Source organism: Bufo gargarizans, chromosome 5, assembly GCF_014858855.1.
Source record: "Bufo gargarizans isolate SCDJY-AF-19 chromosome 5, ASM1485885v1, whole genome shotgun sequence".
In the NCBI taxonomy this organism is placed as follows: domain Eukaryota; kingdom Metazoa; phylum Chordata; class Amphibia; order Anura; family Bufonidae; genus Bufo; species Bufo gargarizans.
This window is the reverse complement of record NC_058084.1, coordinates 487,895,741-487,916,644: the sequence shown is the minus strand read 5'-3', so window position 1 is coordinate 487,916,644 and position 20,904 is coordinate 487,895,741. Positions and strand designations below refer to the sequence as shown.

General features: G+C 49.5%; 1 protein-coding gene across 2 annotated transcripts in view; it reads right to left on the bottom strand.

Annotated features, from left to right (window-relative positions):
* Positions 1–20,904, bottom strand: part of LOC122937814 (oocyte zinc finger protein XlCOF7.1-like) — a 151,784-nt gene that overhangs the window by 16,492 nt on the left and 114,388 nt on the right. The window contains exons 1-6 of one of the 2 annotated variants that reach the window (XM_044292911.1): positions 9,436–9,534; positions 5,234–5,357; positions 4,331–4,435; positions 4,124–4,247; positions 3,980–4,044; positions 3,516–3,666 (exon numbers count right to left, since the gene is read on the bottom strand). In XM_044292911.1, the coding sequence (XP_044148846.1) occupies positions 3,516–3,666; positions 3,980–4,044; positions 4,124–4,247; positions 4,331–4,435; positions 5,234–5,311 (523 nt within the window). In that variant the 5' untranslated portion in view covers positions 5,312–5,357; positions 9,436–9,534. Of the gene's footprint in view, positions 1–3,515; positions 3,667–3,979; positions 4,045–4,123; positions 4,248–4,330; positions 4,436–5,233; positions 5,358–9,435; positions 9,535–20,904 lie in introns of those variants that run through there. The other variant, XM_044292912.1, reaches the window with a different exon arrangement.

The following is a 20,904-nucleotide window of genomic DNA, read 5'->3' as shown; positions in this document are numbered from 1 at the left end:
ATAGTCCTTGGCCTGTCTTTGGCCCGAGGGTCTACGAAAGGGCTGGGGCTTTTTAGGTTTCTCCTCAGGAAACCCCTTCTTGTTATCCGCCGCATTCTGGAGAATAGAGTCCAAGACTGGGCCAAACATAAAAGAGCCAGAGAACAAATCTGTTCTTAGACGCTACATCCGCAGACCAGGACTTGCAGCGTTAGTTTGAGACTGAGACTTGGCTGCGAATCTGATAGTTTCCGCTGAGGCGTCCGCCAGGAAACTTGAAGCCATTTTTAGAAGAGGGAGAGACTCTAGGATTTCTTCCCTGGATGTCTTAGCCCTGAGGTGATTCTCCAGTTGATTAATCCACAAGACCAAGGCTCTGGAAACAGAAGTAACTGCAATATTAGTATTAATTGTAGCCGCCCCTGACTCCCAGGATTTTTTCAACAGACCATCCAATTTTCTATCCATGGGGTCCCTCAGCTGCGATGAATCCTCAAATGGTATTGAGGTCTTTTTCACGACCTTAGCCACCTGGACATCAACTTTAGGGACTTAGTCCCAGAGATTAGTGTCCTTTGGATCAAATCGCAGGCGATTTTTTAAAATCCCTGGGAATGAAGAGCTTCTTTTCACCATCAGCCCATTCTTCTGTGATGAGATCCTTTAGATTTTTATTTACCGGGAAGACCTTTCTCTTCCTGACTTTGAGACCGCCAAACATCTCGTCTTCAACAGAACGAGTTTGTTCTTCCTCCTCAATTGCCATGGTCTGTCTAATGGCGGTGAGCAGGGGATCTAAATCCTCGGATGAAAATAAATATCTCCTTTGTTCCTCTTGAGAAAGGGACACGGAGTCGTCGTTGTCTGAAACACACAACCCCTCTTCCTCTGAATCCGAGCCGGACTGGATCCTGGCTCTTTTGGAGGGGGGGGGGGTCTGGGATCTGGCTTGAGGTAGCCGCCTGCACCTCCTGTCTTACGATATCCCTCAAATCTGACAGTAAGGACGACCGTCCATCTTTCAGAATCTTGGAAATGCATTCTGGGCATAATTGTTTCTTATACGACTCCAGAGGCTTTGTTTGGCAGGTCGCACATTTCTTTCCCTTCTTTTTAGGGTCTCCATGAGGTTTGTGCCCTGACTCCTTAGAAGTCTAAGGGAAAAGGGGGATAAGGCTAATTAGGGAACTGCCAAAGGATAACCCTGTTAAAGCCCACAGGTAGTTACTTACAGGGGCCTGGATGGGGGAGTCTGAACAAGTATCTTGCTTGCTGGACGCCTGGACCTCCATGATGCAACCTCACCAGGCTGCCATCAGACATCTTAAATAAGTTTTCATTCACTTACCGGTCCGCCCGTCGCCGCCTGGCTCCGCCTCCTCCTGCTATTCCCGGGGGGACTCATTCCAAGGAAGAGTCAACCCCCTAGACATGCGAGACCTCCCGATTCGGAGTGTCTCCAGCATGCCGATGCGCGCCGCCATGACACTTCCGGCGATGTGTCTTGTTTCCAGTCACGTGCACAGTCCTCAGACGTAGCGTGCGCAGGGGAGCGCAGGACCTGTAGCCGCACCCAGAGCTCCGGGGGGGGGGAGAAGCGGCTACGGCATCCCCGATTCTCAGAGTGGTGCTGGTTCAGGGGCTGCAGGAGTCTGAAGAGGAGAGGTAACCTAACCTTACTAGGAGAGAGCTGTCTTCTCCTCCTATCCCAGTAGGGACAGGAAGAACACTGGAGAAAGGGGGTGGGGAGGGGCCCTTTAAACTGTCTCTCTTCCTGTCCCTACAGAAGCCAATAAGGACATCCTCCATGGGTGCTGTAATGGAGGACGTCCTGGAAAATCATTTTACTTCTGTGAGTATAATAAAGCAGAATCTTTTAACTGTGCCGGAGGTTCTCACTATTGTGCGGTTTATGGCATCTTGCAGAGGAGCCTACGACGATCCAGCATAGATTTGCTGAGTTCCAATCTGCGTTGAGGCACACTGCGATCCAACTGAAGGGAGTCTGTCTTGGGCCAAATAAAGTGAATACCTGCATTCCTGGAAAAACGCTGTGTGTGTAAATGAGGAGCAGCGCGGTCCCACTACATTAACATTTTACATCTGTGAAGAACCCACTTCATTTCGGGAGACCAGCAGCGCAAATACTATTAAAACCTAGTGACTCATTTTATCTTATTTTAATGTTCCTGTGCACTGACAGTATATATTGTTAGTGCGATATTTTAATGAAATGTTTTTTCATATATACCACATGGTTCTGTGATTGATCGACACAGAGCCAGATAGAGAGCGCCAGCCGAATCCTTTACCATTACATTTTCCTTTTTTGACAGTGGTTTGTCTTCCGGTGTGTGCACCCGCTCCATACTGAGGTGTAGTATAAGCCACTGGACGTTTACTCCTTTTTTGAACATTCAAATAATTGCTCCTAGAAGGAGTCATTGCACTGAGGTGTCAGGAGGAAGAGGAACCTGCAGTGGAGGTGGGAGCCGAAATCCTATGAAGTGGTATGGCAGCCCAATCCTCATCATTTTTTAGAAGATTACGGAAGGTACCCGCGGCCTGTATGGACGACACATATGGTGACACCTTGCACATTCATAATTTGGACACCAGAATCCAGTGCAGTCCAGAGTGTGACATGAGGCCTGTGAAATGCTGCACAGAGGGACATCAGGACACGTCCAGGAGATTCATGGAAGAGACCTGTCACCCTGATATTACTGAGCACGTCCTGGAGAGTCACAGAGCAGACCTGAGGGAGTCGTTACCACCTTGGTGTAATGGGCTAGGATCAGCGGGAACATTCCTACCGCTTCCTCTTCTCCTGTCTACTAGTATGTTTGGGGCAGTTGCTATGTATTATACCGTAGCTGATCTCTTGCTCAGCCGACCTCTCTTCTGTAGCTCACCTTGTTTGGAGAGGAGCTCCTGACTGGTTAGCCTCGCTGTAAATATTCCTAGTTTCTGCAGGGGCTGCTGGTTATAGTGTAAGCTCTGTGCTTTTCAGTCCAGTAATCCTTTTATTTTCTAGTATCTCTCCTAGTTTTCTTCATCAGTGAACCTTTGTTCTTATGGTTATGGTGGATTTACATGAGCCAATTATTGGGCAGATTATCGGGAACAACCGTACCTGCGAACGCTCGTTTACGACAATTTGCCCGTGTAAATGTGCCACCGATGACCTAATGAACGAGCGAAAAAGGCCTTCGTGTCCTCCTGTTTGTTTTAGGGTCACTTATTGTCTGTTCAATCATCCGTTAACCATATAACCCCCATCATCCGTTTGTTCCGCCATCTGATTACTATCCCCATCTTGGTCCAGTCATCTACTGATGAGCTCTATATCTGATATGTGCTTTGTATTATTCTTCATGGGACGGTCCTGCTGTTCATACTATAAGTCCTGGGGGTATCTGAGTACTGGGGGACACTGTTAGGACCTGGGAAAGGCGCCTGCTATAGGGGAAGTCCAGTTCAGGGTCATTACAGTTACAGACTCGTCTCTGCTTCATTTAGTGGTCACTACTCACCTGGGCTCTTATCTGTAGGAATGTCCTCCTTGTATTGATCATCGCCCCTCACATCTGTCTCTGTAGGGATCTCCTCCTTGTATTCCTCATCACCCCTCACATCTGTCTCTGTAGCATTAATATTGCTCAGATCTTCATCCTGATATAAAATCTGTGAAGCAAATATTGTAAGTTACAGGACAGTCGGACAAGTTGCAAGAAATATTTTACATGACCACAAAAGATCGGTAAAGGGGTCATCATCCAACTTTAACCTTTTTTAACAGATCCCTTCAGAGTGACCGGACTTGTGGTGGTTCATACTTACCTGATCCCCACCGCTGGTTGCCGGCTTAATCACTCCACGACCGCCTCCGCAGGTACTGGGACTCTGGGAATCAACATCCCATTGATGGGGGCATGTGACCACTGCAGCCAATCACTGGACGCAGCAGTGACCAGTGATAGGGAAAAATCTCCATTACCTGACCATCCTGTGGAAGGAGAGGACGCGGACATCTCTCTGGTATTGTCCTCTGACTGGATCTCTCTGCAGGAGACACAGAGACTGGACTCAGACTTTACAGACAGAGAATTCCAGGACATTTGTATTTAGTCCTGTCTGTTACCTGGAGATGTGAGGGGCTGGTCCTCCTCCATCTTGACCTCCTTGTACAGACCCTTGTGTCCTTCTAAATACTCCCACTCCTCCATGGAGAAATAGACAGCGACATCCTGACACCTTAGAGGAACCTGACAACACAATGACACCGTCATCACCCAGACCCCTCCAGTGCTGTGACTGTATAATGTCCCAGCATTCCCGGCGGTGTCACCTCTCCAGTCAGCAGCTCCATCATCTTGTGGACAACTTCTAGGATCTTCTCATTGTTCTTCTCATGTATCAGATTACTAGACGTCTTCTTCACCGTGGAGTAATCCTGTTCATTGAAGACATAATAATAAATGTCACCATGTACATTACAGAGTCCATCACTTCTACAGCCATGACCACCTGTAATTACCATAGATAATGGTGTAATGTGACATCATCAGAAGCTCTCACCTCTCCAGTCACATCCCCTGTAATTACCATAGATAATGGTGTAATGTGACATCATCAGAACCTCTCCGGTCACATCCCCTGTAATTACCATAGATAATGATGTAATGTGACATCATCAGAACCTCTCACCTCTCCAGTCACATCCCCTGTAATTACCATAGATAATGGTGTAATGTGACATCATCAGAACCTCTCACCTCTCCGGTCACATCCCCTGTAATTACCATAGATAATGGTGTAATGTGACATCATCAGAACCTCTCACCTCTCCAGTCACATCCCCTGTAATTACCATAGATAACGGTGTAATGTGACATCATCAGAACCTCTCACCTCTCCAGTCACATCCCCTGTAATTACCATAGATAACGGTGTAATGTGACATCATCAGAACCTCTCACCTCTCCAGTCACATCCCCTGTAATTACCATAGATAACGGTGTAATGTGACATCATCAGAACCTCTCACCTCTCCAGTCACATCCCCTGTAAATACCATAGATAACGGTGTAATGTGACATCATCAGAACCTCTCACCTCTCCAGTCACATCCCCTGTAATTACCATAGATAACGGTGTAATGTGACATCATCAGAACCTCTCACCTCTCCAGTCACATCCCCTGTAATTACCATAGATAACGGTGTAATGTGACATCATCAGAACCTCTCACCTCTCCAGTAAGCAGGAAGAGTATTTCTAGGGTAAGATTTAATATCCTCTCCGCCATCTTGTCCCCTTCTCCATCCATTATCTGGTACTGATGATGTCATCGGACAATCCTATATCACAGGAACCTGAATGGAAGAAGAGGAGTCAATGTAGAATCTGCATGAAATCCCATAGAAATGCTTATAATGACCGGAGATGATGAGGGACACTTGGGGGAAAATCAGAGGAGATGAGGTCTTCTCTCTATTGTCTGGACTGATGACTAGAAGATCTCGTAAGGGCAGTTCCTCCATGTTTGAGCTCACAGCAGTGTAAAGTATGGTGCACCCTCACACGACCCCTACATACAATCCCTGGCTGAAGTGGTGATACACCCGACCAATCAGCTGTTTGAGGAGACCGTGGCTCGCCGGTGAGCGCTGCAGTCTTCTCGCAGGTCACCAAGCACCGTCTTTAGTAAAGTGGTTGTGCTTGATATCGCAGCTGTGACCGGTGAAGGTGACATCACATGGCCTTGGAAGAGGCGTAAGAGGTCACCGAGCGCAGCAGCCTCTTCATACAGCTGATCGGTGGGGTCCGGGGAGTAGGAGCCCCCGATCTCATGACCTATCCTGAAGATCGGTCATCAATATGATAATTCCAGAAAGCCCCTTTGACACCAGTACTTTATAGGAGGGTCTACAGGAATGTCCAGTTCACCCGGAGGAAGTCTTCTGGGTGAACCGGAGACAAGGAGGGAAGACGCCGGTGATGGCGGCCGGACCGGTCATGGAGGGACAGGAAGAAGATTTCTGTTCTCCCTTCTTGATCCAATTCATCTCTAGTTCAGGTCAAATATTGACCAACGAACCGATTCTGGGGCCGGAGCCAGACTTTGTTTTTTCGAAGGCCCCAATTGACATAATAAATTGTCCCCCAGCAGCTCGAGACCAGATCAGGTTCATCGTTCACATGGAGGCTGCACCGGAAGGAGCGGAACGTTAGAACTGCCTGAGCTGTATCTGCAGGACTGACTGGACAGTGAGGGGAACTATAACCTGTGACCACGTAGGTGTGGACTGTGCGGAGCCCCACGTGGCCTGCAGCATGTGGGACACGCCCTGCGCAAGTTACAAACCAGGACACGAGAAGATGGAATATAAAGAGGGGTCTAGAAAAGCAGCGCCTGGCTCTGCATCTCCAGCCTGGACGGGACCCCTAAGGGCCGGACCTGGTGAGAGATAAGGGAGGGGGGTCCGGTGACGGCCATTAAATCGGAGGGAAGCTGAATGGTCCACGGGTCATGGACCTCACAGCCAAACAGGACAGTTACCTAAACAGGACCTCACCCTCCTGGCTGGTACAGAGGGATCCCCAGTGTGATAGGGATGATGGGCAAGTAGTCATGGAGCGGACCATGGGGAACCTCCTCTCTGATTGGTCGTTTATAGTCACATGGTATTTAAAAAGCTGGAAGCAGCAACTGTGAACAAGTAACATTGGATTCTACGGATTTTACATTTTAACAGGAATTTTCAGATGTTTAACCCCTTCATAATAGGGACATTTTTCACTGTAATTTTTTACTCCCAGTCTTCCCGGAGCCCGAACTTCTTTATTTGCCATTAACATAGATGACGAGGACGTTAACATCGCCGGACGAGGACTTGTTATTTGTGGGACCAGTTGTACTTTGTAATGGCGCCATTTACGGTTCTACACAATGTAGTGGGAAGCGGGAAAATTCCAACTGGGGGATAAAAAAAAAAAACACACACAATTCCTCCAGTTTTCTGGGTTTTGCGGTCCCAGCGTTTCCTGCCGGTTCCCCTCATCCTCCGGTCGGTGCGATTACAGCGACACCACATTTATACCGGTTTTCTGGGTTTTATTACTGATGTTTTCTCTGCATCCCCATCTTCTGACCGCCATGACGTGTGCGGCGCTGTGTGCGCATTCCCCGTCTGCGCTTCTCACTGACGCCGGATTGTGGGCGGCGGTTTTATTCTTCCCATTTGCGCTAAATCCTTGTAGATCTTAATAGCGGAGGCGCCCGCGGCGTGTGTTGTTTATGTACTTATAACTTTGGGAGGGGGGGGATTCGATATTGCATATTTTTTTTTCCTGTTTTATAGTTGCAGGTTTTTGCGGCTCCAGGTGCGGTGGTCACGAGCCCCGGTGGACGTGGCGGCTGCTGCTGGATCGGTCCCTGCCGTATAAACATGTCGCTGGTTTTATCCCGTTTTCGGCTTCTCCCTGTGACTTGTGGCTGGATCGGCGGCTCCTCCTCCTGGTCTGTCATAGGACGTCCACTGGGAGACCCTCCCCCGCAGCAGCACCAACCCCGTCACATCCAGCAGACTGCGGGGAGGATCCTGCGGCACTCATAACAGACTGCACTACTGAAGCACCAGCTGCGACAGACATCCGACACTGCACTACTGAAGCACCAGCTGCCACAGACAGAATACACTGCAATACTGAAGCATCAGCTGCCACAGACATCATACACTGCACTACTGAAGCATCAGCTGCCACAGACAGAATACACTGCACTAGTGAAGCATCAGCTGCCACAGACAGAATACACTGCACTACTGAAGCACCAGCCGTGACAGACATCACACACTGCACTACTGAAGCATCCGCTGCGACAGGCATCATACACTGCACTACTGAAGCATCAACTGCAACAGGCATCATACACTGCACTACTGAAGCATCAGCTGCCACAGACAGAATACACTGCACTAGTGAAGCATCAGCTGCCACAGACAGAATACACTGCACTAGTGAAGCATCAGCTGCCACAGACAGAATACACTGCACTAGTGAAGCATCAGCTGCCACAGACAGAATACACTGCACTAGTGAAGCATCAGCTGCCACAGACAGAATACACTGCACTAGTGAAGCATCAGCTGCCACAGACAGAATACACTGCACTAGTGAAGCATCAGCTGCCACAGACAGAATACACTGCACTAGTGAAGCATCAGCTGCCACAGACAGAATACACTGCACTACTGAAGCATCAGCTGCGACAGACATCATACACTGCACTACTGAAGCATCAGCTGCCACAGACATCACACACTGCACTACTGAAGCATCAGCTGCCACAGACATCACACACTGCACTACTGAAGCATCAGCTGCCACAGACATCACACACTGCACTACTGAAGCACCAGCTGTGACAGACATCACACACTGCACTACTGAAGCACCAGCTGTGACAGACATCATACACTGCACCACTGAAGCATCAGCTGCCACAGACATCACACACTGCACTACTGAAGCATCAGCTGCCACAGACATCATACACTGCACTACTGAAGCATCAGCTGCCACAGACATCAGACACTGCACTACTGAAGCATCCGCTGCCACAGACATCATACACTGCACTACTGAAGCATCCGCTGCCACAGGCATCATACACTGCACTACTGAAGCATCAGCTGCCACAGACATCACACACTGCACTACTGAAGCACCAGCTGTGACAGACATCACACACTGCACTACTGAAGCACCAGCTGCCACAGACATCATACACTGCACTACTGAAGCATCAGCTGCCACATACATCATACACTGCACTACTGAAGCATCAGCTGCCACAGACACCATACACTGCACTACTGAAGCACCAGCTGTGACAGACATCACACACTGCACTACTGAAGCACCAGCTGTGACAGACATCACACACTGCACTACTGAAGCATCAGCTGCCACAGACATCACACACTGCACTACTGAAGCATCAGCTGCCACAGACATCACACACTGCACTACTGAAGCATCAGCTGCCACAGACATCATACACTGCACTACTGAAGCATCAGCTGCCACAGACATCAGACACTGCACTACTGAAGCATCCGCTGCCACAGACATCATACACTGCACTACTGAAGCATCCGCTGCCACAGGCATCATACACTGCACTACTGAAGCATCAGCTGCCACAGACATCACACACTGCACTACTGAAGCACCAGCTGTGACAGACATCACACACTGCACTACTGAAGCACCAGCTGCCACAGACATCATACACTGCACTACTGAAGCATCAGCTGCCACAGACACCATACACTGCACTACTGAAGCACCAGCTGTGACAGACATCACACACTGCACTACTGAAGCACCAGCTGTGACAGACATCACACACTGCACTACTGCCTGCGGCTCCCGGCTCCCCGGTACCTGCTCCTCATGCCGGGGCTCTCCCTCCCGCTGTCCGGACGGTAGATGCTAGAGTGGAGTTGTTAGAACGAGGTCTGTGACGTCACTGGTCACATGCTCCTTCATGGTCACATGCTCAAGTGTGGGAAGTGCTTATAAACCCAGACTGCAGGAGTTTGTGAAGGAGGAGGAGCTGTGTGTGCCTGCATGAGCTGCAGACCTAGAGTCCATAGGAGCGCATACATGAGGAGGCAGGTTACAGCTCTGTGAAGGAAGGGAGGGGGCATGTGGTGTATTCTGGGGACATGGGGGGTGGTTAATCTGTGAGGGGGGCATGTGGTGTATTCTGGGGACATGGGGGGGGGGGTTAATCTGTGAGGGGGGCATGTGGTGTATTCTGGGGACATGGGGGGGGTTAATCTGTGAGGGGGGCATGTGGTGTATTATGAGGGGGGGGGGTTAATCTGTGAGGGGGCATGTGGTGTATTATGGGGACATGGGGGGGGGTTAATCTGTGAGGGGGCATGTGGTGTATTCTGGGGACATGGGGGGGGGGTTATTCTGCGAGGGGGGCATGTGGTGTATTCTGGGGACATGGGGGGGGTTAATCTGTGAGGGGGGCATGTGGTGTATTCTGGGGACATGGGGGGGGGGGGTTAATCTGTGAGGGGGGCATGTGGTGTATTATGGGGGGGGGTTAATCTGTGAGGGGGGCATGTGGTGTATTATGGGGGGGGGGTTAATCTGTGAGGGGGGCATGTGGTGTATTATGGGGGGGGGGTTAATCTGTGAGGGGGGCATGTGGTGTATTATGGGGACATGGGGGGTTTAATCTGTGAGGGGGGCATGTGGTGTATTATGGGGGGGGGGTTAATCTGTGAGGGGGGCATGTGGTGTATTATGGGGGGGGGTTAATCTGTGAGGGGGGCATGTGGTGTATTATGGGGACATGGGGGGGTTTAATCTGTGAGGGGGGCATGTGGTGTATTATGGGGGGGGGGGTTAATCTGTGAGGGGGCATGTGGTGTATTATGGGGGGGGGTTAATCTGTGAGGGGGGCATGTGGTGTATTATGGGGGGGGGGTTAATCTGTGAGGGGGGCATGTGGTGTATTATGGGGACATGGGGGGGGTTTAATCTGTGAGGGGGGCATGTGGTGTATTATGGGGGGGGGTTAATCTGTGAGGGGGGCATGTGGTGTATTCTGGGGACATGGGGGGGGTTTAATCTGTGAGGGGGGCATGTGGTGTATTCTGGGGACATGGGGGGGGTTTAATCTGTGAGGGGGGCATGTGGTGTATTCTGGGGACATGGGGGGGGTGTTAATCTGTGAGGGGGGCATGTGGTGTATTCTGGGGACATGGGGGGGGGGGGTTATTCTGTGAGGGGGGCATGTGGTGTATTATGGGGACATGGGGGGGTTTAATCTGTGAGGGGGGCATGTGGTGTATTCTGGGGACATGGGGGGGGGTTAATCTGTGAGGGGGGCATGTGGTGTATTCTGGGGACATGGGGGGGGGGGTTAATCTGTGAGGGGGCATGTGGTGTATTCTGGGGACATGGGGGGGGGGGTTAATCTGTGAGGGGGCATGTGGTGTATTCTGGGGACATGGGGGGGGGGGTTAATCTGTGAGGGGGGCATGTGGTGTATTCTGGGGACATGGGGGGGGGTTAATCTGTGAGGGGGGCATGTGGTGTATTATGGGGGGGGGTTAATCTGTGAGGGGGGCATGTGGTGTATTATGGGGACATGGGGGGGGTTTAATCTGTGAGGGGGGCATGTGGTGTATTATGGGGGGGGTTAATCTGTGAGGGGGGCATGTGGTGTATTCTGGGGACATGGGGGGGGGTTATTCTGTGAGGGGGCATGTGGTGTATTATGGGGACATGGGGGGGTTTAATCTGTGAGGGGGGCATGTGGTGTATTCTGGGGACATGGGGGGGTTTAATCTGTGAGGGGGGCATGTGGTGTATTCTGGGGACATGGGGGGGGGTTAATCTGTGAGGGGGGCATGTGGTGTATTCTGGGGACATGGGGGGGGGGGTTATTCTGTGAGGGGGGCATGTGGTGTATTATGGGGACATGGGGGGGTTTAATCTGTGAGGGGGGCATGTGGTGTATTCTGGGGACATGGGGGGGGGGTTAATCTGTGAGGGGGGCATGTGGTGTATTCTGGGGACATGGGGGGGGGGTTAATCTGTGAGGGGGGCATGTGGTGTATTCTGGGGACATGGGGGGGGGTTAATCTGTGAGGGGGGCATGTGGTGTATTCTGGGGACATGGGGGGGGGGTTAATCTGTGAGGGGGCATGTGGTGTATTCTGGGGACATGGGGGGGGGTTAATCTGTGAGGGGGCATGTGGTGTATTCTGGGGACATGGGGGGGGGGGTTAATCTGTGAGGGGGCATGTGGTGTATTCTGGGGACATGGGGGGGGGGGGTTAATCTGTGAGGGGGCATGTGGTGTATTATGGGGGGGGTTAATCTGTGAGGGGGGCATGTGGTGTATTCTGGGGACATGGGGGGGGGGGGTTAATCTGTGAGGGGGCATGTGGTGTATTATGGGGACATGGGGGGGTTTAATCTGTGAGGGGGGCATGTGGTGTATTCTGGGGACATGGGGGGGGGGTTAATCTGTGAGGGGGTATGTGGTGTATTATGGGGGGGGTTAATCTGTGAGGGGGGCATGTGGTGTATTATGGGGACATGGGGGGGGGGTTAATCTGTGAGGGGGCATGTGGTGTATTCTGGGGACATGGGGGGGGGGGGGGGGTTAATCTGTGAGGGGGGCATGTGGTGTATTCTGGGGACATGATGGGGCAGATCTGTGGGAGGGGGGGGGCTGTATGGGGTGTATTGGAGAGGGGGCAGATCAATAAGGGGGGGTGTAAGCCTCTGTGTATGGGGCTGGTGTGTGGTAACATTGATGTGTATTCACCCAATAGATTTTGTTCTTGAGAGCAGACTGGCCGAGCAGAGGGGTTGCCATGGAGACGAGCAGAAGGGGTTGCCATGGAGACGAGCACACAGTGCCCCCCGCTGTACAGTCTGATGGCAGGACGGATGCTGTATGCACCACTGCACACTATATATAAGGGGTTGTGGTCACTGCTTGTCATGTCTCGTGGCCGTCAGTAAACAGAATCTGTCCTAAAGACACAGCAGGATTGTGTCAGAAGAGCTGAAGTCCCGTCTAGGGCTGCAACGATTAATCGATAACTGGATTCGTTGCCAACGAATCCAGTTATCGAATAATCGTCCGGTTCGTTGCTATGCAGGCGGTTTACTTTAAGTCACTGCATCTTTATTTTACCTTACAATGACGCTCCAGTAACGGGCAGAGCGGACGGTGGCGTAACATCACTTACTCATGTGACGCGCCTGCTCCGCCTCCTTCATTCATAAAGTGGGCGGAGCAGGTGCGTCACGTGAGTGACATTACGCCGCCGTCAGCTCTGCCTGTGTTTGGAGCGTCATTGTACGGTAAAATAAAGATGCAGTGATTAGTCTGCTGTGAGCAGCGGGGCTGTTATGGGGAGGGGGATCTGGGCACAGGGCCCCCTCCCCATAGCGGCGCGCCCCACAGGGCCCCCTCCCCATAGCGGCGCGCCCCACAGGGCCCCCTCCCCATAGCGGCGCGCCCCACAGGGCCCCCTCGCCATAGCGGCGTCGTCCACAATTTGTTTTAATATGGCCTTTGAACATAATTTAGGCAATACTCCCTCCGATTCCGCGGCCAATACAAAATGAACTTCATGTCATCTGCTGTGGAGAGATGGTGACTCTCCCTGCACCGTGCTGCTGTATGAGAGGGAGCGGAGTCCATTCAGGCCCTGCGTCAGACGGAGGACAGGGAGCCTAAAGCTGGACCTCTGGCCGCCCTACTTTACCTGCTGAAGTAGCAAACAGCCTGAAAGAACGTCTGTCTGTCCTTTTGGAGAGCACACAGACAGGTGAACTGATAAGCAGGACAGACAGGCCAATGTGGGGGGGGGGCTGTATTTTTCTAAAGCCGAGTTCAGATGACGTAGTAGAAAGGTATCCTGGCTTGTCTGTGCCGTCTCCCCAATGGGCGAGTGCGTTAGCGCACTGTGAATACAGTGACTGAACTTGGCCTCCATGCACTTGGTTTAATAACGACATCCCTCATATTTCAGTCACTTCAGCTGTCTGGCGTCTGGAGGCCGGGTCACCAGGAACAAGAGGCAAATGGCCAATGTTATACACAGAGTATCATTAACTTTATTTTTTATTTCTTGTAGGTAAACTGATCAAATTGGTGAAAGTGGCGTCACTTGTCTCATATGCAAGTCTGTATTTAATGTATAAAACTGTAAATGGTTCTGAAATGTTGGTAACAAACACTTTATGAATAAACGGTTTCTCACTTTTTTTCTTTGGTGTTGGGGGCTGAAAATAGACGACCAAATGTTATTACTGGTCTCTCAGAACATGTCAACAATTTACATTAAGGTGCAGAGTTCTCAGACATACAGACGCCTGCAGTTATATCTGTGCACACACAGGACAAAGGGTATTTATTGAAAAGTTTTTAAATAAAGCATATATTTAATAAATCAAGTATGTGACTTTAATTTGTGTGTATATGTTTCACACTGAAGGCATCAAAACTATGAATTATCACATGTGGAATTATCTACATAACAAAAAAGTGTGAAACAACTGAAAATATGTCATATTCTAGGTTCTTCACAGTAGCCGCCTTTTGCTTTGATTACTGCTTTGCACACTCTTGGCATTCTCTTGATGAGCTTCAGGAGGTAGTCACCTGAAATGGTCTTCACTTCACAGGTGTGCCCTGTCAGGTGTAATAAGTGGGATTTCTTGCCTTATAAATGGGGTTGGGACCATCAGTTGCGTTGTGGAGAAGTCAGGTGGACACACAGCTGATAGTCCTACTGAATAGACTGTTAGAATTTGTATTATGGCAAGAAAAAAGCAGCTAAGTAAAGAAAAACGAGTGGCCATCATTACTTTAAGAAATGAAGGTCAGTCAGTCCGAAAAATTAGGAAAACTTTGAAAGTGTCCCCAAGTGCAGTCACAAAAACCATCAAGCGCTACAAAGAAACTGGCTCACATGTGGACCACCCCAGGAAAGGAAGACCAAGAGTCACCTCTGCTGCGGAGGAGAAATTCATCCGAGTCACCAGCCTCAGAAATCGCAGGTTAACATGGGGCTTGACAAATTTCTTTGGAATCTAGGAGCCAGCTAAAAAAGTTAGGAGCATTTTTTTTTTTTTTACCTTATAAAGCCTTATTTTCAGTGACAAAAATAACACCTCTTAAATTAACATATAAAGAAGTCTAGAACCAAACAGCATGGGCATTGTTTATTATCAGTATACTGTGATGTCACTGCGTGCAGAATCCCTGCGCTGCGGCGTCACTGCGTGCAGAATCCCTGCGCTGCGGCGTCACTGCGTGCAGAATCCCTGCGCTGCGGCGTCACTGCGTGCAGAATCCCTGCGCTGCGGCGTCACTGCGTGCAGAATCCCTGCGCTGCGGCGTCACTGCGTGCAGAATCCCTGCGCTGCGGCGTCACTGCGTGCAGAATCCCTGCGCTGCGGCGTCACTGCGTGCAGAATCCCTGCGCTGCGACGGCACTGCGTGCAGAATCCCTGCGCTGCGGCTGACAGAACGGAGATCTCTTCCCCAGGATGTTTGGTCCGGGCTCATTCATCTCATAGAACTGCAGCTATGAAATTCACAGCGTATTGCAGCAAATACCAGCAAAATGGATAAGATTTTACCAAAAATCCTCACACTTCATAAAATCCACACGGAAATGAACCTACTGTGCACATTTCCAATCTGCAACGCGGTAATATAGGATTTCACCACGTGTAACTGATCGTGGCTGAATTCCACACGCTACATGTAGAGTTTGATAAAAATCCACAACAGGTAATCCTCTGTGGAAAATATTTCCATCGGAATTACCCCAGGAATACTGAGGGGCCTTCCAGCTCTCTCATGGATTGTCACCAAGCTTCCTGGTCTCCTAGTCCTGAGGAGAACATCTCTAGTAAACTATAAAGCTATGCGCTCTGGGACATATGTCCTGCTCAAGGACTGTATATCTCAGATGGCATATGTTTATGTGCATGGACCCTTATTAGAATAGTGGGTGAAATAAGGTCCTCCTTCTGGAGCCAGTAATATGGTAGAATAGGAATGTTAGGAGGAGGGCCTCCTGGAGCCAGTAGGATATGCTTTAGAGGTGTTAGAAGGAGGTCCTCCTCCTGGAGTCAGTAATCTAGTCTGTTCACTATAGAATCAGCTAGAATGGAGTTGTTAGAGGGAGGTGCTCCTCTATTATCATTGCTAGAAGCTGCAGAGGTGTTAGAAGGAGGTCCTCCTCCTGGAGTCAGTAATCTAGTCTGTTCACTATAGAATCAGCTAGAATGGAGTTGTTAGAAGGAGGTCCTCCTCTATTATCATTGCTAGAAGCTGCAGAGGTGTTAGAAGGAGGTCCTCCTCTACTATCAGTAATATAAGCTGTAGAGGTGTTAGAAGGAGGTCCTCCTCCTGGAGTCAGTAATCTAGTCTGTTCACTATAGAATCAGCTAGAATGGAGTTGTTAGAAGGAGGTCCTCCTCTATTATCATTGCTAGAAGCTGCAGAGGTGTTAGAAGGAGGTCCTCCTCTACTATCAGTAATATAAGCTGTAGAGGTGTTAGTAGGAGGTCCTCATCCTGGAGTCAGTAATCTAGCCTGTTCACTATAGAATCAGCTAGAATGGAGGTGTTAGAAGGAGGTCCTCCTCTATTATCATTGCTAGAAGCTGCAGAGGTGTTAGAAGGAGGTCCTCCTCTATTATCATTGCTAGAAGCTGCAGAGGTATTAGAAGGAGGTCCTCCTCTATTATCAGTAATATAAGCTGTAGAGGTGTTAGAAGGAGGTCCTCCTCCTGGAGTCAGTAACCTAGCCTGTTCACTATAGAATCAGCTAGAATGGAGGTGTTAGAAGGAGGTCCTCCTCTATTATCATTGCTAGAAGCTGCAGAGGTGTTAGAAGGAGGTCCTCCTCTATTATCATTGCTAGAAGCTGCAGAGGTATTAGAAGGAGGTCCTCCTCTATTATCAGTAATATAAGCTGTAGAGGTGTTAGAAGGAGGTCCTCCTCCTGGAGTCAGTAATCTAGTCTGTTCACTATAGAATCAGCTAGAATGGAGTTGTTAGAAGGAGGTCCTCCTCTATTATCATTGCTAGAAGCTGCAGAGGTGTTAGAAGGAGGTCCTCCTCTACTATCAGTAATATAAGCTGTAGAGGTGTTAGAAGGAGGTCCTCCTCTATTATCAGTAATATAAGCTGTAGAGTTGTTAGAAGGAGGTCCTCCTCTACTATCAGTAATATAAGCTGTAGAGTTGTTAGAAGGAGGTCCTCCTCTACTATCATTGCTAGAAGCTGTAGAGGTGTTAGAAGGAGGTCCTCCTCTACTATCAGTAATATAAGCTGTAGAGTTGTTAGAAGGAGGTCCTCCTCTATTATCAGTAATATAAGCTGCAGAGGTGTTAGAAGGAGGTCCTCCTCCTGGAGTCAGTAATCTAGCCTGTTCACTATAGAATCAGCTAGAATGGAGTTGTTAGAGGGAGGTCCTCCTCTATTATCATTGCTAGAAGCTGCAGAGGTGTTAGAAGGAGGTCCTCTTCTATTATCAATAATATAAGCTGCAGAGTTGTTAGAAGGAGGTCCTCCTCTATTATCAATAATATAAGCTGCAGAGTTGTTAGAAGGAGGTCCTCCTCTATTATCAATAATATAAGCTGCAGAGTTGTTAGAAGGAGGTCCTTCTCTATTATCAGTAATATAAGCTGCAGAGGTGTTAGAAGGAGGTCCTCCTCTACTATCAGTAATATAAACTGGAGAGGTGTTAGAAGGAGGTCCTCCTCCTGGAGTCAGTAATCTAGCCTGTTCACTATAGAATCAGCTAGAATGGAGTTGTTAGAAGGAGGTGCTCCTCTATTATCATTGCTAGAAGCTGCAGAGGTGTTAGAAGGAGGTCCTCCTCTACTATCAGTAATATAAACTGGAGAGGTGTTAGAAGGAGGTCCTCCTCCTGGAGTCAGTAATCTAGCCTGTTCACTATAGAATCAGCTAGAATGGAGTTGTTAGAAGGAGGTCCTCCTCTATTATCATTGCTAGAAGCTGCAGAGGTGTTAGAAGGAGGTCCTCCTCTACTATCAGTAATATAAGCTGGAGAGGTGTTAGAAGGAGGTCCTCCTCTATTATCAGTAATATAAGCTGGAGAGGTGTTAGAAGGAGGTCCTCCTCTACTATCAGTAATATAAGCTGGAGAGGTGTTAGAAGGAGGTCCTTCTCTATTATCAGTAATATAAGCTGGAGAGGTGTTAGAAGGAGGTCCTCCTCTACTATCAGTAATATAAGCTGGAGAGGTGTTAGAAGGAGGTCCTCCTCCTGGAGTCAGTAATATAGCCTGTTCACTATAGAATCAGCTAGAATGGAGTTGTTAGAGGGAGGTGCTCCTCTATTATCATTGCTAGAAGCCAGAGGCGGCTCTAGACTTTGTGAGGCCTTAGGCGAAACTCAAACATGAGGCCCCCACGAAGATTGTTGGGATGCCCGTGATCTCCCGTACAGCGCCCCGGCTCAGTCCTCAAGAAATAAGCTGTGTCAACCACCGCACGGAGCGGTGGTGTAGTCAACACTCCCCCTCCACGTATCTCTATGGAAGACTCAGAGATACACAAGTGCTGTATATGCGGCTCTCCCATAGAAGGGGGAGTGTTGACAACCACTCTGGGCACAAGGATAACCGGAGTACCATACAGGAGATCGTGGGGGATCCCAACGGCCAGATCCCCCTGATCAGACACTTATCTCCTATCCTTTGGATAGGGGATTTATTTTCCTATCCCGGAGTACCCCTTTAATATGCAGTGACATCACAGTAAAGGGTTAATATGCACAGTGACAACACAGTACAGGGCTTATATTCACAGTGCATATTAACACTTTGCTATATTTGCCTTACAGCAGGACATACCTCTCACATCCAGGGCCTCCAGGTGACGTCTCCTCGGATGTAGATCTTCTCTATCGTCTCTGCAGAGTTTGACACATAGACATCTTAGCTTCCTTACATTTCTATCATCATCCTCCAACCTGGAGTCCCCACAGTGTTATCCTGCTGCTCGCTGTGCCCCCAAATACTATCCTGAAGAAATATTAGTGCCCCCTATAGTAATAGTACTCCTCATAGTCCCACCAATAGTAATTCCCTTCTAGAATGCTCTCATTAGTAATACTGCCCCCATTAAGCAATTTGCCCACCACACTGCCCTATTAAGTAATTTGTCCGCCACACTGCCCTATTAAGTAATTTGTCCGCCACACTGCCCCCATTAATTTGCCCCCACACTGTCCCCCATTAAGTAATTTGCCCCCACACTGCCCCATTAGGTAATTTGCCCCCCACACTGCCCCCATTAAGTAATTTGTGCCCCCACACTGCCCCATTAAGTAATTTGTGCCCCCACACTGCCCCATTAAGTAATTTATGCCCCCACACTGCCCCATTAAGTAATTTGTGCCCCCACACTGCCCCATTAAGTAATTTGTGCCCCACACTGCCCCATTAAGTAATTTGTCCCCCCACACTGCCCCATTAAGTAATTTGTGCCCCCACACTGCCCCCATTAAGTAATTTGCCCCCCACACTGCCCCCATTAAGTAATTTGTGCCCCCACACTGCCCCCATTAAGTAATTTGTCCCCCCACACTGCCCCATTAAGTAATTTGTGCCCCCACACTGCCCCCATTAAGTAATTTGTGCCCCCACACTGCCCCCATTAAGTAATTTGTCCCCCACGCTGCCCCCATTAAGTAATTTGTCCCCCCACACTGCCCCCATTAAGTAATTTGTCCCCCCACACTGCCCCCATTAAGTAATTTGTCCCCCCACACTGCCCCCATTAAGTAATTTGTCCCCCCACACTGCCCCCATTAAGTAATTTGTGCCCCACACTGCCCCATTAAGTAATTTGTCCCCCCACACTGCCCCCATTAAGTAATTTGTCCCCCCACACTGCCCCCATTAAGTAATTTGTCCCCCCACACTGCCCCCATTAAGTAATTTGTCCCCCCACACTGCCCCCATTAAGTAATTTGTGCCCCACACTGCCCCATTAAGTAATTTGTCCCCCCACACTGCCCCATTAAGTAATTTGTGCCCCCACACTGCCCCCATTAAGTAATTTGCCCCCCACACTGCCCCCATTAAGTAATTTGTGCCCCCACACTGCCCCCATTAAGTAATTTGTGCCCCCACACTGCCCCCATTAAGTAATTTGTCCCCCACGCTGCCCCCATTAAGTAATTTGTCCCCCCACACTGCCCCCATTAAGTAATTTGTCCCCCCACACTGCCCCCATTAAGTAATTTGTCCCCCCACACTGCCCCCATTAAGTAATTTGTCCCCCCACACTGCCCCCATTAAGTAATTTGTCCCCCCACACTGCCCCCATTAAGTAATTTGTGCCCCCACACTGCCCCCATTAAGTAATTTTCCCCCCCACACTGCCCCCATTAAGTAATTTGTCCCCACACACTGCCCCCATTAAGTAATTTGTCCCCACACACTGCTTCATATTATGAAATTTCCCCCCACCTTGTACTTGTCCGCTTATCTGCTAGGCTGCTGCGCGGGCATGAGTTCAACTTCAGTCACCTGACAGCGCAACCCCATCCTGTGGTGCGTAATCCCGCGAGACCCGTGACCTCCCGCGGGTCTCGCGGGATTACGCACTGCACGACTGGGTTGCGCTCTCAAGTGACTGAATTCATGACCGCGCGGCGCAGCAGCCTAGCAGATTAGTCACTTTAGTGGACAGACAAGTACAAGGGGGTGGGGAATAGCATTCGGGGCCTGGAATGTTTTGACCTAAGGACGCTCCCACCCGACACCGCTGCAAGTACTTGCGGCGGTGTCGGGTGGGAGCCAGAGCGAGGCCCCTACCAGCGCGAGGCCTTAGGCGGCGGCCTAAGTGGCCTAATGGAAGAGCCGCCTCTGCTAGAAGCTGCAGAGGTGTTAGAAGGAGGTCCTCCTCTATTATCAGTAATATAAGCTGCAGAGGTGTTTGAAGGAGGTCCTCCTCTATTATCAGTAATATAAGCTGCAGAGGTGTTTGAAGGAGGTCCTCCTCTATTATCAGTAATATAAGCTGCAGAGGTGTTAGAAGGAGGTCCTCCTCTATTATCAGTAATATAAGCTGCAGAGGTGTTAGAAGGAGGTCCTCCTCTACTATCAGTAATATAAGCTGTAGAGATGTTAGAAGGAGGTCCTCCTCTACTATCAGTAATATAAGCTGGAGAGGTGTTAGAAGGAGGTCCTCCTCTATTATCAGTAATATAAGCTGCAGAGGTGTTTGAAGGAGGTCCTCCTCTATTATCATTGCTAGAAGCTGCAGAGGTGTTAGAAGGAGGTCCTCCTCTATTATCATTGCTAGA